The sequence below is a fragment of the Manis javanica genome, chromosome 18 (assembly GCF_040802235.1).
Source record: "Manis javanica isolate MJ-LG chromosome 18, MJ_LKY, whole genome shotgun sequence".
Taxonomy (NCBI): Eukaryota; Metazoa; Chordata; class Mammalia; order Pholidota; family Manidae; genus Manis; species Manis javanica.
In genome coordinates this window covers 14,783,811-14,800,845 of record NC_133173.1, presented here as the reverse complement: position 1 = coordinate 14,800,845, position 17,035 = coordinate 14,783,811, and the positions used below count along the sequence as shown (strand labels likewise).

At 46.5% G+C, this 17,035-nt stretch overlaps 1 protein-coding gene across 6 annotated transcripts in view; it reads left to right on the top strand.

The window, feature by feature from the left end:
- ADAMTS17 (ADAM metallopeptidase with thrombospondin type 1 motif 17) overlaps positions 1–17,035 on the top strand; it is a 313,719-nt gene that overhangs the window by 187,263 nt on the left and 109,421 nt on the right. For all 6 annotated transcript variants that reach the window (XM_037000598.2, XM_073227012.1, XM_037000599.2 and 3 more), the window contains exons 13-14: positions 7,313–7,479; positions 14,992–15,119. In XM_037000598.2, the coding sequence (XP_036856493.2) occupies positions 7,313–7,479; positions 14,992–15,119 (295 nt within the window). The remainder of the gene's footprint in view (positions 1–7,312; positions 7,480–14,991; positions 15,120–17,035) is intronic.

Here is a 17,035-nt window from a genome sequence, read left to right as displayed (position 1 = left end):
TCTTTATCCCCTTCACCTATTTCACCCATCCATCCCAACCCTTCCTACATAGTAACCACAGTCACTTCTCAGTGTCTATGAGTCTACTGCTGTTTGTTCATTTTGTTTTGTCTTGATTTTGATTCCACATGTAAGTGAAGTCATATGGTATTTGTGTTTCTCTGCCTGGCTTATTTCACTAGCATAATACCCTCTAGGTTAAACCATGTTGTTCCAAGTGGCAGTGCTTTTTTATGGCTGAGTAATATTCCATTGTATATATGTACCACATTGTCTTTATCCATTCATCTATTAAAAGACATATTGGTTACTTCTATATCTTAGCTATTGTAAATAATGCCACAATAAACATAGGGGCGCATCTATCTTTTCAAATTAGGGATTTTGTTTTCTTTGGGTAAATTTCTAGAAGTGGAATTACTGGGTCATATGGTATTTCTCTTTCTGGTTTTTGATGAACCTCCATATTACTTTCCATAGTGGCTGCCCCAATTTACATTCCCACCAACAGTGTAGAAGAGTTCTCTTTTCTCCACGTCCTCACCAACACTTGTTATTTCTTCTTTCTTGGATAGTGGACATACTGGTATGAGATGATATCTCTGTGGCTTTGGTTTGCATTTCCCTGATGGTTAGCCATGTGGAGTATCTTTTCAAGTGCCTGTTGACCATCTGTATTTATTCTTTGGAAAAATGTATATTCGCATCCTCTGCCTCCTTTTAAATTGGATTATTTGTTTTTTTGGTATTGTACTGTACAAGTTCTTTATATGTTTTAGATGTTAACCCCTTATCAGATGTATCATTTTAATATATCTCACCACACTATAGGATGCCTTTTCTTTGTTGTTGATGGTGTCCTTTGCTGTACGAAGCTTTTTGGTTGATATAGCCCCACTTGTTTATTTTTGCTTTAGTTTTCCTTACCCAGGAAGGTGTGTCCAGAAAAAAATTGCTCATGCTTATGCTCAAGATATTTTTGCCTATGTTTTCCTCTAAGAGTTTTATGATTTCATGTCTCACATTTGGGTCTTTAATCCATCTTGAGTTTACTTTTGTATGTGGCATTACAGAGTAATCCAGGTTCATTCTCTTGCGTGTAACTGTCCAGTTTTCCTAACACCAGTTATTGAAGAGACTGTCTTTTCTCCATTGGCATGGATATCTTTTCTTGTGAAGTGCCTGTTCAAGTCATTTAGTTTTAAAGCTAAACTACTTTATTCATGTTTAGAAAGTCCTAATAGAGTACAAATAGAAATCGGGGATTGGCATTGGAGAAGCATCTTGAAAAATGCACTACCCTCCAGATGACTGTCAGTGGGTCTGGCTGGCTACCCAGCCCCACAATAGCTGATGGCAGCCCCCTTCCCAGTCTTCCCCTGATGCATCCAGGAGTCACACCACCTCTTACTTACCCACTGAGCAGTTATTTAACATATTGGAATTGCAGTTTCCTCATCCAAAGGATGCAGTCAGGAACCCCTTTGGAGCTTTGTGCAGACCTAATGAGGCAGTGGTTTTAAAGAGCAGGCAGAGGTTAAGCCCCCTGGGCAGATTAGCCTGATATTGCTGCTTCTGTGACAGTGCCTCTATCCTTGCAGCTTCTCACTCAGGTCCTCAGGTAACTACCTCACTTCAGGATGCAGTTTCAACTTGCTGGCACCTCTTCTGCCATTTCCGTGAGTATCTGTGAGGCCTTGGAGACTGTGTGGTGGAGCCCAGCAGGCCTGTCTGTGCCTTATAGCCCTTGTGGGAAAGTCTGAGTGAAGGGTATGTGCCTACCTGTGGCCTTCAAAAATGGACAACTCTACCTCAAATTCTGTTATTTTAACATTTCTGTTGTTTTGGTCTTCCTAGATGTTTTTTTATTTTATCCAGGTGGCATAGCTCAGAGGCACTTCCCAGGGGGAATAAGAACCCAGCCCTTTTTTCTCTTCAGACTTTGTAGGAAGGTGATCTCTCCTACCTGTGCTTGCTAGCTGCCCACAGCATCTTCTGAAGGCCCTGTGTCTGTACACCTCAGGCTTGGCCCACGTACCTAGCATGGGTTCCTTGGGGAAGCTGGGCCCCTCCTTGAAGTTCTCTCCCAGAATGTGTTTGTAGGCCATTTGTTGGCCTTCACACCCTTCCTCCACACCCTTCCTCCACAAAGATTCTCCCCTGTCTTCTTCATAGTGTGTATGGAGGTACCCTTTCTGTCACTCCAGTGTATACCCAGAAAGCCTGTGCTGATGCCCTGGTGACCTGTATTACAGACACAGTCATGAAGAGAGTGGACTGAGTGCAGAGTCCTGGATCAGCATGCCAACACTGGGGTGATTTGGGTAGCGAATCACACGGCCATGGATTACTTCTTTGCTTTTCCCATTTTGTTCCAAGTAGTAACCCGAAGGAAAACTGAGAAAAATCAACTCTTTTGGTCATTTTTTTTTAACAAGGCAAGTTTAATTTAAAAAAGCATCAACTATAACTGATGATTGGAATAATGGGGAATTAGTGGCTAAGAGGTACAAAGAACTCAACAGAACACTGGAAGAACAAGTATAGGAAATGGCTACTATCTTCAGGTCAGAGGCATAGTGTACGCAAGGAAGGAACAAATACAGATGTGGGTGCCCACCTCACACATATACACCCAGGGCTGAAATTCCTTTGAGTTTGTTGGAGAGAGTGCAGCCAGAGTTCACAAGATGAGGGAGAAGTTTACAGAGGTGCTGCACTGGTGGAACTACCTGGAAAAATCACACTTAGGGGTGTCATGGAAAGCTGCCCAAGGGGAAAAATGGCAACTGAGACCAGGCTGGGGATTTTCCTAAGGCTTTTGTGTGCTTGGAAGCTGCCTCTGGGATGAATGCTGCCTAGAGAGAGGTGGCAGGCATCACAGGTCACCCCAGGAGTCTGCTGAAAGAAATCACACACAGACCAGATAGAACAGCCAGGTCCTCCTCTGATGTTTCTCTAGTACATTGTACCCACAAAGCTTAGCATCATGCCTGCTTGACTGGAGATCTTTAGTTTTCCATATGACTTTGTATTTCCATCAACTGCCCTTTCATTTGAACTTGAGGGACTCTTGTGAAGGACTTACAGCATTTCTTGTAGGGAAGCTCTGGTAGTAAGAAAAAAAATGTTGTCAACTTTTGTTTATCTGGAAATGTCTTAATTTCTTCTCATTTTTTGAATGACAGTTTTGCTGGATATAGAGTTCTTAGTTGATAGATTTTTTTTTCTGTGAGAATTTGGAATGTATCAACCTACTGCCTTCTGGCCTCCAAGGTTTCTGATGAGAAATAGGTTTATAATTTATTGAGGATCTATTGTATACCTCTTGTCTGCTGCTTCTCTCTTGCTGCTTTCTTTTGACAGTATAATTATAATGTGTCTTAGTATATTTATCCTCCTTGGATTTTGTTGAGCTTCTTGGGTTTCTAGAATCATGTCTTTCTTCAAATTGGGGAAGTTATTAGCCATTATTTCTTCAGACTATCTCTTCACTCCTTTCTCTCTTCTCCTTCTGAGAGTCACACAGTGTGATGGTCCTCTTAGTGGTTTCCCATAGATCCCTCTGTTCACACCTAAATTTTTTTCTTTTTGCTTCCCAGTCTCAATAATTTCAATTATCCAATATTCAGATTTGTTGATTCTTTCATCTTCCTGTTTAAATATGCTTTTGATTCACCTGGTGAATTTTTGATATCCATTATTTTACTTTTCAACTCCAGAATTCTTTTGTTTCCTTTTTTGTGATTTCCATCTCCTTATTGAAATTCTAATTTTCTTCATACATCATTTTCCTGTCTTTGTCTATGTCTTCCTTTAGCACTTTGAGCATTTTTAAGGCAGTTGTTTTAACATCTTTGTTTAGTTAGCCCAATATCTCGGCTTTCTTGGGCACAATTTCAGCCATCATATTTTGTTCTTTTGAATGGGTTTTACTTTCCTATTTCTTTGTATGCCTTGTGCTTTTTTTGTTGAAACCTGGATGTTTGACTCTTACAATTTTCTCTGTACTCGGGATCAACATAACATGAAAGTATAAGGTCTTCTCAGGCCTTTTATGAGCCTTCATCTTTCCGTGGGCAAACCTAGTGGCTTTCTAAATTTTCTCATAGGTGCAGTTGCTTTCAAATGACTTACTCTTTAAGTATCTGGCCCCCAAAAGGGGGAAAAGAGAAAAACGATGTATTGCCATTGAAATTCCTTGGAAGCCACTCCAGTGGAGAGGAATTGCAACAATGGTGGCCAGCCTCTGTGCCCACACCCAGAGATCAAAAGCTACATTGAGCAATCATATCACAGAACACCGATATTTGGAGATGAAGGTCCTCGTCCACCCCAGATCCAGCAAGCCATGCTAGGAATGCAGGCACAGCTATCTGCCATGGGGCTGAAGAGTGAGGGACAGATAACCACTACCACCACACTGAAGACTGAAATGGATCATAATTAACTGCAACTTACCAGTCAAGCTTTCTTGTGGAGGCCATGAGAGTTCAGATAGATGCTAGAGTTTCAAAATAGCTACCTCAGACAGTTTTTGCTAGTAGAGTTGTCTAGGTGGAAAGATAGATTCCTGGTGCTTCTTATTCTACCATACTCCCAGATATTGCTCTCTCTTTTGGTCATTTTAAGTTAAATTCTGATAATATAGTTCAATTCAGTCTAACTACTATTTATTAAAGACCAGCCTGTGCAAGGTTCCCTTCTAAGAGGCTGCAGAAGAATGGGAGAAAGACAGGACTCTGGCTCATCGTTTCACAAGTTTGATGATAAGCCGCATAGCAGAGACCCAAGCGGGGTCAGGAGAGATCCAGGTGGGAATGAAATGCAGGCCACAAGGTAGAGACGGCCTGAAGGATGGGCAGAGAGTCAGGGGCAGGGGGCAGTAAGGTAGCTGGGAGACTGAAAAGGGCCTTGCCTGTGAGAGAAGGTCGGGCGGGGAAGAAGCAATACAATGACCAGAGTTGAGGAGGGAGGCGCCCTGAGCCGCATGTGGCCTCCCCCTGGCTGGATCCAGGAGTTCTCTTATGTCTCACCCAACCTCTCTATCCACCTGCTGTGAGCCATAAAGTTGGTATATGAATGTCAGTCAGGCATAAATCTGGAAAAAGCAATTGATAGCGATGGATACAATGGAAACTAAAACATAGCCAGATGGCAACTCAGGAAGTTAATCACATGACACACGCAAATCACAGTCCATATCCTAAGGTATTACAGGCATTGTAGCTTCCCTTATTTTTCTACAAACCAAGCTTATTTGTATTTTTGAACTCCCTTTTAGTCCATACTGGATTCTAATCACTTCAGAAGTTTTTGCCCCATTTGCCCAGAGCCCACTTCTAAGATCAGTGAGGACACATCTGGGCCTTGGGATGTCTGGTGTATTCATCTTCTAGGGCTACCAGAACAAACTGCCCCTAACTGAGTGGCATAAACAATAGAAAATTATTCTCTCCCAGTTCTGAAGGCTGGAGGCCTGAGATCAAGATGTTGGAAGAGTTGGTTCCTTCAGAGGGCCGTGCAGGAGAATCCGTTCCTTGCTGTCTCCCAGCTCCGGGTGGTTCTCTGGCTGTCACTGGCCTTCCCTAGACGACAGGAACATCACAGATCTCTGTCTGCATCTGCATAAGGCATTTTCCCTGTGTGTCTCTGTCTCCAGATTTCCCCTTTTTATAACATCACCAGTTGGACTGGATTAAGTGCCTACCCTACTCTAGAACGAGCTCATCTTAACTACCTATATGTGCACTAATCTTCCAGATAAGGTCACATTCTGAGGGAGTGAGGGTTAGGACTTCAGTATATGAATTTTAGGAAGGACACACACACAATTCAACCCATAACTTTTCACCACACAGCATCAGCTGCCTTACCTCTCTCCTCCCCATTCCCAGCCATGGAACTCAGCTGCCACAGAGCAGATGTCCCTCCTGCTGGTCCACATGGCTTTTCATGGACTGCTCTCTCTGTTCTTTCCACACTGTTCTTGGGGCACAGGAATCCATTCATCTACCATACTTAGCACGTGGGTCCTGTGTTCTTGGGGAGGCTGCTGATGTTCCATCTACTCGCCATGCAGTTCTTTCTTTGAGACCCAGTTGCCTTGCTGGTGCTCTGGGCAGGAAAATGAACCAAGGACCTGTTCTTGTATCCCATAAGCCTTAGAGAGGTCTTGCCATTTCCTAACTTGGTGATCAAAACTCAGGGCCAAAAATAGCCACTTAGCTGGCCTTTTGCAGAAAAAGTCTGTGGACCCCAGGTATAGACTTTTGGGACACAGAAGCCTCATCTTCTGCCACTGTCTGCCATCACCTCTCTCCCCTAAGGCAGTGATCACAGGGCAGCTTCACTGTCCAAATGAGAAGTGATAAAAGGGAGGAAGTGAAATGCTCAAAATGAAATGGCTGGTGTGTCCAACTGCCATCCAGCCAACAGGTGCACGTAATTTGTGAAAGGCCACTGAGCAGAACGGTTGTGATCTGTGCTCTTCTCTCCAGCATGCTGAACTCCAGTAAGAAGTGCAGGGAGGGAGCAATCTCACTCCAGCAGGACGGTCTTGGCATCAGAGATGAAGGGAACCATTGAGGTTGCCCAGGTCAGAGTCCTAAGAGGACACTCGGGGGTCTCACAGGAGACCAGGGCAGAGCCAGGCCTTGATGCCTCTCACATGCGTGGACTTGGCCAGAGAGCGCCACTGGGTCTCCAGAACTGCTTAAAACCCCAGGCTAAGCACAGAGTGCCTAGGACCCAGGATCACGTCATCAATCACATGTGGCCTCCTACTCTGCCAGATAAAGGTTGCTGCCCAGTCTCTGCCCAAAGCCCATGAACAAGTAAATTAATCATTTTGATTCTTTTCATTACACAGTAAGTGAGAGCTATTTATTTACTCATCCTGAAACTTAGTGACCTCCGGAGTACTGAGGAACCATTTAAAGGTCTTCATTTTGTAGATGACAAAAGCAAAACAATGTAACACATACACCAAGACTTCGCCTTGGGATTTTCAGGGTTACAGATGGCCAAGTTGTAAGTTCAGATGAAAGATGCAATTTGTGCATCTTGCTGAACTGATTGATACTCAGTGTATTCTGTTTCCAAATAACCTTGATTTACAGTTCCTGGATGCGTTTTTCTGACAGCTCACTTAAACATGCTGTCAGCAGGGGGCTGAGACTGCAGAGAGCAGAGGGCATAGCTTTGGAAACCTTGCCCAGCTCCTCCCCATTCTGGCAAGAGGCAAAAATCAGATGCCCCTGCTATTTTTGCCATGCAGTCTATTTAACGCACACCATCCTGTTCCTCATAGCCCTGGACCTGGAGGCACGCACTGCCCAGGTGCCAGCGTGGAGCATGCGGTCTGCGAGAACCTGCCCTGCCCCAAGGGCCTGCCCAGCTTCCGAGACCAGCAGTGCCAGACGCACGACCGACTGAGCAATAAGAAGAGGGGCCTGCTCACAGCAGTGGTGGTTGATGGTAAGGCACATAGCACGTCCTCTCATGGTGGCCTCCCTCCTCCCTGTCCCAAGAATGTAAACACCTCCTAGGAAAACACCCAGGACACCCCCCTACCTCAGCGGTCACCCAACAGCACCCTCTAGGCCTCCTGCCCAAGTCAGCTGTGGACCTGCTTCTTGAGCAGTGGGATTGAACTTGGATGACCCAGCTCTGTGAGATTTCCCGAAAGCAGCTGCAAGGCGGGCAGCAGACCAGATTCCTCCAGCAGCCCCATTTGCAGCAAGGAGGGTGTGCTGGCAGCCTGCTGTCTAGTGCCATGTGCTGAGGGGCCCAGGGCCAACTTAGAGGAGAGTGAGGCTCTGCAGGAGTCAGGCGGTGGGTTTGTGTATCTGTTGTGGCCCTTTCAATGCTGATACTTTTTTGCATTTCTTTTCTTGGTTCATTTTGGGTTGGCTCTCAGGCCTTAAGTAGAGAGTCTGGGAAAGACATTTGAGGACAGTTTACAACTTAGTGAAGATGATAATAAGCACAGGTTACAGTTTCTTTCCAAGAGCTTTCTCCCAAATGAAGAGATTCTGCCCTCTGGGCCGTTGCAAGCATTTCCAGTGGCTGATAAAATTCTAGGTCTAGGATTGGGTCTGTAGGATTTCTGACATCTGTTTATCACCGATAAGGACTGCCAGGACCTAGTGAAGGGCTTTTACTATTAAAATTCTGTTCATCTTCAAGAAACAAGTCTGTGTTATCGCGATGACAAGATGGTCCCATTTATCGAGCACACTGTGTGCCAGACACATGTTAGCTCTGCATACATCAGCTCACTTAATATGCAAAAGCAAGCCGTGCCGATGAGAGGTTACAGGTTACATGACATGTCTAAGCTCCTGCAGCTGATGAGAAACATGGAGGGAGCTGACCCCAGTTCCGGAGGAGCTGACTCAGAAAATAAGCAGCTATTATCTGGCTTCCAGTATTCCAGTAAGACAGAAAGCCTGATTTCATGAGTGCTGAGTGAGGAGCTTTAACAAGAACTAAGGCAACTGGGCCTGATTTTTACACGGCCCCTGAAGTTTCTGCAAGAGACTGAGGATCCTGCGCCAGGTCTTAGATTCCTTGCCTGTGATCTGAAGAACCTCTGACTTCTGTGTTCTGTAGTCTGCTTTTGTAAATTCAGGTGCCTAGCTTTGCAGGGGCAGGCCCGCCATCACTTAGAATAACGGCCTTAGACCTGCAGCTTTTAACCCAACAACCTGACCCATCGACTTTGAACTGACTTGTAAAGTGATACAAGATGTTCTAAGTCACAGGGGGTAATACCAGCCCATTCAGCCGAGGACTCATTTTAAAGCATCAGGGAGCTCCCCCAACACTTGCCTTTTCTAAAAAGCACATCACCTTCGGGAGCTGAATGATTATGGCTGCACTGCCGCCTGAGTGGCAGACTTCAGGAGGGGTGCAGCCCCACATGCTCAGCTTTCCCTGCAGATGAGGGGGAGCAGAGGCCCACCCTCTCAGATGGAATATGTACGGCCAGAGGGCGGGGCTCACACACAACCCTCGGGCTCAGTGTCTGGCCTTGAGGCTTCCAGATGTCTCAGGCACGTTGGACCCCTAATCTGGAGGGAGATAGCCCTGGCAGGAGCTGCCGCGTTGAATCTGGAGGGAGATAGCCCTGGCAGGATTTGCCGCGTTTGCAGCGCAGTGGCCGGTTCTGATGAGAAGCAGTCCCATTCCCAAGCCTTCAGCCATCCCCAGACTGCTAGAGAAAGATGCCCTAGGCCTTCCGTCATGTCCTTCCCACTTCTCAGGAGCAAGAAGAGGTCAGGTCAAAGACAGACGCGCCCCCTTCTTATTTCCATTCCGCCGTGAGCCCGGAGTTGTTATTCTTTCCTTGGTCTCCCACTCTGCTTTTCAGTTCTCCTGCCTCCTTTATTCAATGCAGAAATCCCACTTCAATGCCTGTTTTTCCACAGATTTCTCCAAGTCCAGATTAAACTTCTGTTTTACTTCTAACCACTTTTGGATCATTGAGCAACTCAGTTCCCTTATCATCACAGTGGCCCAGACTGCTGTCTGCCCAGAACCCCTCCAGGCAGCCCAGCGGGGCAGCTCTCTGGGAGGCACACTGTGTCCAGAAGGTGTTTTCACCCACTCGCTTTTTGTGTCTTTTTGCCAAAGCAATGAAGTATAGCCAGGGCGCTACCACCATTGCTCAGAAAAGTGCAACCCTTTTTATATGGACGGCTAACCAGCAGGAAGCACTTTGCCTTGGAAGGAGAGACCCCAAATTCAGGGCTTTGCAAGGGTAGCTCATTCATTACGGTCCCCCTCTGGAGTGGAATTGCCATGACTTCTTGCATACTTGGTTTCATTTGCTTCTCAAATATAAACAGAAGTCAGCTATTTTCCTTTAAGGAGCATTTCACGAGGATAAAAACAAAATAATAAATGGCCAATTTCACAGGGCAGGGGGAGAATATGGATTATAAGTTGTTCCTCTCAAAACTTGGTTTATAAAGGGCACAATTCTAGCTCAGCCATGATAGGAACGATTCCTGTGGTTGGGCTCTGGACTCTTCTGAAGGCCATTATGACTGCCCTATTCATAGCATTGCTATCGCTGCGGAATTCTTTGGCAGGTGACGCATGGTTCAAGCAAGGGGGAAGCTGTATTTTTTCTCTTTTCTCTTACCGACAAAAAAAAAAAAAGGGAATTCTTGCAGAGGTAGATTTTCCAAGGGAGGATTCAGGACCACAAATTCATACCACCTCCAAAGAAAGACAAAGACTCTCCTTAGAAAATATTTCTAAACGGGAAAGCCTTTAGATGGAAACCCATGGAGATGGCCCACTGCCAAACCCACCCCATTTCTGCTTTCCCTGTGGAATCTCATTTAAGTTAGAAACCTTTAAGAGTTCAGTCTTCCCTGCCTCGGCCAGCAGGCTGCATGCCCGCTGAAGTGTCAGAGGGCTTGGCAAAGGCCATGTCTGGACACAGAGGCACATTCCTAGCTCCTCCTCCCCAGCATGGCAGAACCTGCTCTGGGTTGGGGGGCACAGAGCCTTCCAGGGGGACAGAGGGTATGATAGTGCCTTCTAGCTCCAACTTGTCTAAGCTGGCTGGAGTCACTTACTGAAAAAGAAAGAAGTCGTTGCAAACTGCAGTGTGTCTCAAAGTCCCAAGGGCCAGGATGAGGGTCTGAGGCCAGGGCCTCTCAAGATGTCAGGATCTTTGCTCCATGCCCACTACAGCTTGTGTTTGTGAGTCCTTTTTTCCTGCCTCTACTGTAGACTGGCTTTCTCCCAACTTGTCTGCATTCAGGCTAATGGGCAGCCTATGGCACCTTTCATTGAAGTCCTCATCCCTTATCCTAATCCTTTGGGGCTGGGTAATAGAAACATAATAGCAGTACATCAACCATATATTATTTAATAACCCCAAGGAAGCACCCCGTAGTCACATACATAAACACCTTACCAGGTAACCCATGAACAATCTCTAAATGGGATGCTGAACACAACCAATGGCCCCATGTCACTCAAAGCTGGTTTTGCTGCCAAATGTATTTGCCACAAATATAGGAAAATGCTGGCAGTTTTCAGAGCTTTTTGAATTTCTAAATTGTGGGAAAGGGAGTGTAGGTTTCTTTGGGATCCACCAACCACCAAGGCCTCCCTGTTTCTCTGTATCTAAATTTCAGTGCTGATTTCCCAGGAGAGAGACTCGGACTGGTCCAGCTAGAGTGAGCTGACCGCTGCTGGTCCAGTCAGCTGAGGCCTGGCTGTGGGGTCATGCTTGGCAGCTTTTGGGGTGTAAGGGAAGAGCAGCATCCTTATCAGCCTCCTTAGCATCAGATAAGCCTCCTGATCTCCCATAAAAGCAAGGCAGGCCTGGGGTGATCACTTGTGCTGGCCTCAAAATTAAATGGTGTCTCCACTTTAGTAAGACCTTGTAATCACTGGAGGAGAGAGAATAGCAAGAGTACTAAGAGCCACAAGTGTCCACTTCCCTGGGATGCGCCAGAGGGATTCCTCTAAGCCTCCAATAAGAAGATGTGATCATGTGGCTGTCAAGCCCCTGAGTCCATCTCCCCTCCCCTCCCCTGCCCAAGTATAAGTCCTATTGGCAGGCTGACCAGTGAGAAGCCAGGACCCACCGCAGACGGTCTAGCCTCGATCAGAATTTCGTCTCAGCACACATCAGCCATGCAGGAGGGAGGGACGCTCCAAGTTTCTTTCCTTCGATGTGTGGCTGTGTTACTGTTGAGATTTGCTCTCTTACCATACTATCAAGGATATAAGAGTGTTGACACGGTGCCCAAAGCAAATCCTGGCACTTCATGCTATTATTTATCAGGAGAGTAATTGCCCACCCAAGGCAGCCTAGAGGGGAATACTCAGAGAATTTTGAGGGGCTCAGAGCCTCCTCAAGCTTTGTGAAGGTTATTCTGAGCCTCTTTGGAAGATAGCGTTATGTCTTCCTAGAGGTGTGGGGTACCCTGAATTCTGAGCAGAGTCCTCGAAAAGGAGATGGACAAATGGAGGAGGTTCTAGCTGACCAGATGAAGGAAGTATTATTGCCTCCAAACTCTGTTCGGGAGTGTGTGCATCCCCAGACCTCCCAGGCCAAAGTGGACAGTGCCTGCAGGTGGCAGGGTTGAGTGCTGGTGGAGTTGAGTGTACCTTTGCCGGAAGTGATGGGCCACATTGCCCCATCGGAGGCTGAGCCGCCCTGCTTTGGAGAGTCTCTTCTTCCCTGATGTTCACACCAGAGAGCCCAGATAAACAATCTTCATCTCTCCCAAGTCTGGTCTTTCTAACGTACCTCAAGAGAGCCTTTACTTTACCCCCCACATCTCATTTCCATTCCTGCTCAGATCAGAGTATACACTTGCAAGCCAGAAATAGCCATGAAATCGGTGGCTTGTTTGCAGCAACACCATTTCGCCCTTGGTATTTTTGGTCCCCGGTGTTTTCTATTCAGAAAGGAAAAACAGTAGAAAGAAAACCAAAATGGGGCAAAGAGGCCAGGGTCTGGTCCAGCTGAGGGACTCTGCACAAGCAGTGCACATTCTCTGAGCCTCGTGCGTTCGTCTGTTTGACTGAATGATGACAGCACCCACCTGAAATGTATAGACACCACTTAGCATGCTGCCTGGCACATAGTGGATAATGAATGTAATTTATGATTTTATCATCATCACCGTCAGCATCATTATTATTGCTATTGAATGAATCACCTCAAAGCTGTTACTCCAAGTATTGAGGCAACACTTCAGTGTAAAGGTAATTGCAATCCATAATTTTCAGACTGCCTCAGCCAAGGGACCCTTCCTTCCAGTGAAACAGAAGAAACCCAGTGTGTGGAGAAGATCCCCCCATCTGTGCAGACTGTTGTGCTCCAGCTCTCCCAGTACCCCCCAACATGCCCACAGGAAACCCTGGGGTCCCAAAGAGCACCTCAAAAATCTTGTCAAAAAAGTGCAAGCTATGCTGAACACAGTGGCAGTTAGTGCATGTTATCCACTAACAAAAGCCCCCAAGCCTGGGGGAAACAGCACATCTACCATAAGAACTTCCCAGCTGGGATGCCAAATCTTCTAAAGCCAAGTCAGCAACAGAAGCCCTTTCCTGCCCCTGCCTTGCTCACCTCAGAGCACCAGAAGGACCCCCGGGGAAGGCCTGTAGTGGAGTCAGAGGGCCCAGCAGAAGCATTACTAAGGTGCTGGCGTTTCTTTCTCTGGAGGTCTAATAACATAAATGATATAAGAATTAGGTGACTGAGGAAAGAGAAAAGGGTACATTCCTCTTTTTCAGTTATGTACAGAAGAACAAAATCCATTCATTTATTCAAAAATAAGCTTGAAGCTTTCCCACTAAGATGAAAAACAAGGCAAGGAAGTCCCCTCTCATTCCTCTTTTTCAACATCTTCCTGGAAGTCTTAGCTGATGCAGTAAGAAAAGGAAATAAAAGGAATACAGATTGGAAGTGAGAAAATAAAACTATCTTAATTTGCAAATGACATGGTCATCTATTTAGAACATCTTAAAGAATCAGGGTGTGGTGCGGTAGAATCCTCCAGGAACTAGTAAGCAATCTTAGCAAGGTTGCAGGATATAAGGTAAATGTATAAATGTCAGTCACTTTCCTGTATACCAGCAATGAGCAAGTGGATTTTGAAATTAAAACACAATACTGTTTACATTAACACTCCAAAAATGAAATTCTTAGGTATAAATCTAGCAAAATATGTACAAGATCTTTATGAGGAAAAATACAAAACTCTCATGAATGAAATGAAAGAAAGAAATGCGGAGATATTTCATGTCTATGAATAGAAAAAATCAGTATTGTCAAGACTGCAGTTCCTCCCAGCTTGATCTACAGATTCAGTGCAATCCCAGTCAAATCCCAGCAAGCTATTTTGGGGATATTGACAAACTTATTCTAAATTTTAAATGGAAAGATATTTACAGAGTCCTGTGAGCCGGGTCCTGGACCTGGCCTGGGAACAAGAGATGAAAGCCTGTTCTCTTGTCCTCAAAGGGCCCCCAGTCCCACCATTTCTTCAATCTAAAGAAATTAAAACCCATCCCTTTCAAACTCCTTTAGCAATGGGACCCACCTTACAAGAAATTCCCTTCTATATGGCAGTTGCTCAATTATAAAACAGTAGCATAATAGCTGAGGACTTTAATGGAGGTGCGTGCACAGCACAGGTGGAGATTCCAAGTCAGAGATGGCATGAGAGAAGAGAGTTGTGGAGTAGTGATAGGAATCTTCCAGAAACCTAAGGCATGGAGGCATTTCCAGGTAGAGGTTGCAGCCTAGGTAAAGGCATGAGAGCTTGGCATGTTTGGGGAGCTCACATGGTTCCAGGAGCAGCAGAAACCTGGGTTTCCATCGTGCGTGGTGACGTGGCTCTTATAAGTTGTCCTAGAAGCCCCTTTGTTCTCTTTCCGTACCTTACTCCTCAATTTCTTCCAGAACCTTCTTGCCACATGTCACAGCCCTGCAGCTTTTATCTAGCCACTGGGGGAGCACTAAAGCTTTTAGCAAAAGCCACCGCTGTGGAGACACCCATGGGACCTGCTCCCCCCCTACCCAGAGGCATTCTCACTCACCTTCTCCTTCTCCCATTTCCATGCCACGGGCAGCTCCCAGGCTCACCCTTGGGACTCATTCAACTTAGAGGTTAACACACAGCAAAATGTTTGTTCAGTCTGGTATTTTTATTGCCTTAAGAAAAGGAAATACTGTATCTTTGCAAAGGAAAAAGAGAACAAGGTGAAGAAAAGCCCACAGAGCTCTCACCTGTCATTCACCTGAATCTGAGCATCTTTATTTGCTGTGCCAAGTGTTCCAAGGGGCAGGTGCATGCCTCTGAACCACGTGCGCCAGGTTCCTATGACCTTTATCCATGACGACCTCTTTGCTCTTGGCCTGGCCCACCGCCCACATTCACCTGCCCCTTGCATGTCCCGCACACCCCTTTCCATACCAACATCCACCTCCCTCTCTTTCTGCAGATAAACCGTGCGAACTCTACTGCTCACCCCTTGGGAAGGAGTCCCCGCTGCTGGTGGCTGACAGAGTCCTGGATGGCACACCCTGTGGGCCCTACGAGATCGACCTCTGTGTACACGGCAGGTGCCAGGTGACGTGTTTTCCTTGTGTCCTTGCCAGGGCTTTGAAAGGGAGGCTCCCTCTCCCTAGAGGGGCTTGGGCTGGAGCGGAGGCCTGGGGCAGGTGTGGGGGAATGGGTTTTCTCAAGAAGGCCCCAGTGGCACTGCCCTCTGCAGCCTGGCATAGGCTCCTTCCTCAGCAGGGACCAGGCATGAAGCGGTGACTGCCGGCCAACTGGGAATTGAATAAAGGCAAGAATATAAAAATCTTAAATAATTTTACACATGATGGCAAAGGGAATAGTAGATAGAATGCTAAGGTGAGACTGGAAAATAGTATACAAACGTGTTTGCACAAGCTCTGCTCTGTTTAGCTACAAAAGACAGTAGAACCAAGCAGACTCCTGCCCAAGTAATAACTTACCAGGGGAGGTTCAGTATGGCTGACTTTTAGAGACCACTCCCCCTGCTGGACTATCATCCCCAAACCCATCCTGATATTGGGAATCTATAGTTCATTTAAAATGATGATAAACATTGTTTAATAAGACAAATAAAGGAGGGAGAGAGGATGGAAGTGCCCCTTCCACCTGCATTAAATCCGTCTGAGCTGGGGCCCACCTATAGCCAGGCCTGCCCTGGTCTACTGGAAAAGTGACTCTGCTCTTCTGTGTCCATCAGAATGGGTGTCCTCCTGATGTGGTGCAGCAGCTGGGATTGTGGTGAGGGATCAAGAGGCTGGGGGTCCAGTGTCTGTAGAGAGGTATTTCCTATGACCCCACTCTGTCTGAGCCTGTCACGAGAGAGCCTCAGGGGACCCTCCCTGCCGAGCTTGGACATGTGCTCATGTTATTGTGGCCAAGCTCTCTCGGCTGTGTCCTCAGCAGGCAAACCCACTGAGAGCTGGAGGATATTGGGGTTCCAAGAGCCCTGAGCAGGCAGATTGCTGTGCATTTGGCATGCAAAGGAAAACCAGGTCTTCCCTCTGACTCTTGCTTTTTCCTGTTCCGTGTCCATTGACCAGAACCTTTGTGAGACTACTCAAGGAGTCCACTCACCAAGGGCCACTGATTTTACTAGGAAAAGAGAAACTGCTGCTTGGCTGTTCATGATGCAGGATCCGCGTACCTCCTGAAATTAACACATATCTATAATGATCAGTTTCAGGGAAATGTTAAAAACATTTGAAGACTTGTAAGTTCCAGGGGCCATGGTGGTGGGTGTAGAGGGAGTGAAGAAACCGACAGCCCCCTTAACTACAGTTGTACCAGAAACCTGCCTCCAGGCCTCAGGCCCACACCCGCTGGGAGGACCACAGATCTCCTTTGTTCTCTCCCTTCCCAGTGCGTGGTCTCAGGCATAGGCAGCAAGGTTTGGGTGAGGGAAGAAGAGATGGAGTAAAGGGGAGACTGGCAAGGGGGTACAGACACAAAGACAACTTCTAGGATGATTGCTGTGGCCAACGATTTCAACCCTAGTGGATTTTTCTCCCTGCAAAGTCCAACTTAGTCCCAAACTGGGGTTTTCAGAGAAAAGCTTGACACTATCCAGACTCCTTTGGCATGGCCTGGCTCTGATATCAAATACGGTTTTGTGTGGGTGTAGACACTTGGTGCCCAAGAGACTTGGTGGGGGTCCTCCCCAGGAAGGAGGCAAGGATGGGGGTGGAGCTGGGCCCTCAGCTGGGCCACATTGTGCAAAGAATGTGCAGAGCCTCATGCAGTAGGAAAAAGGTATCATTATTACTGAAATGAGGAATTGCTGGTGGTTCTCTGTAAACCTGCTTGCAAGCCAAGTGCAGGACTTGCTTCCTTCCTAAATTACACACTTGCACGGGCCATCCTGCAACCCAGTGATGTGCGTTCCATTAGTAACAATATTCCAAGTTAAAACACTTGAGCCCTTTAGAGTAGCACCAGGCGAGCCACCTCTAGGTTCTTGCCAGCAT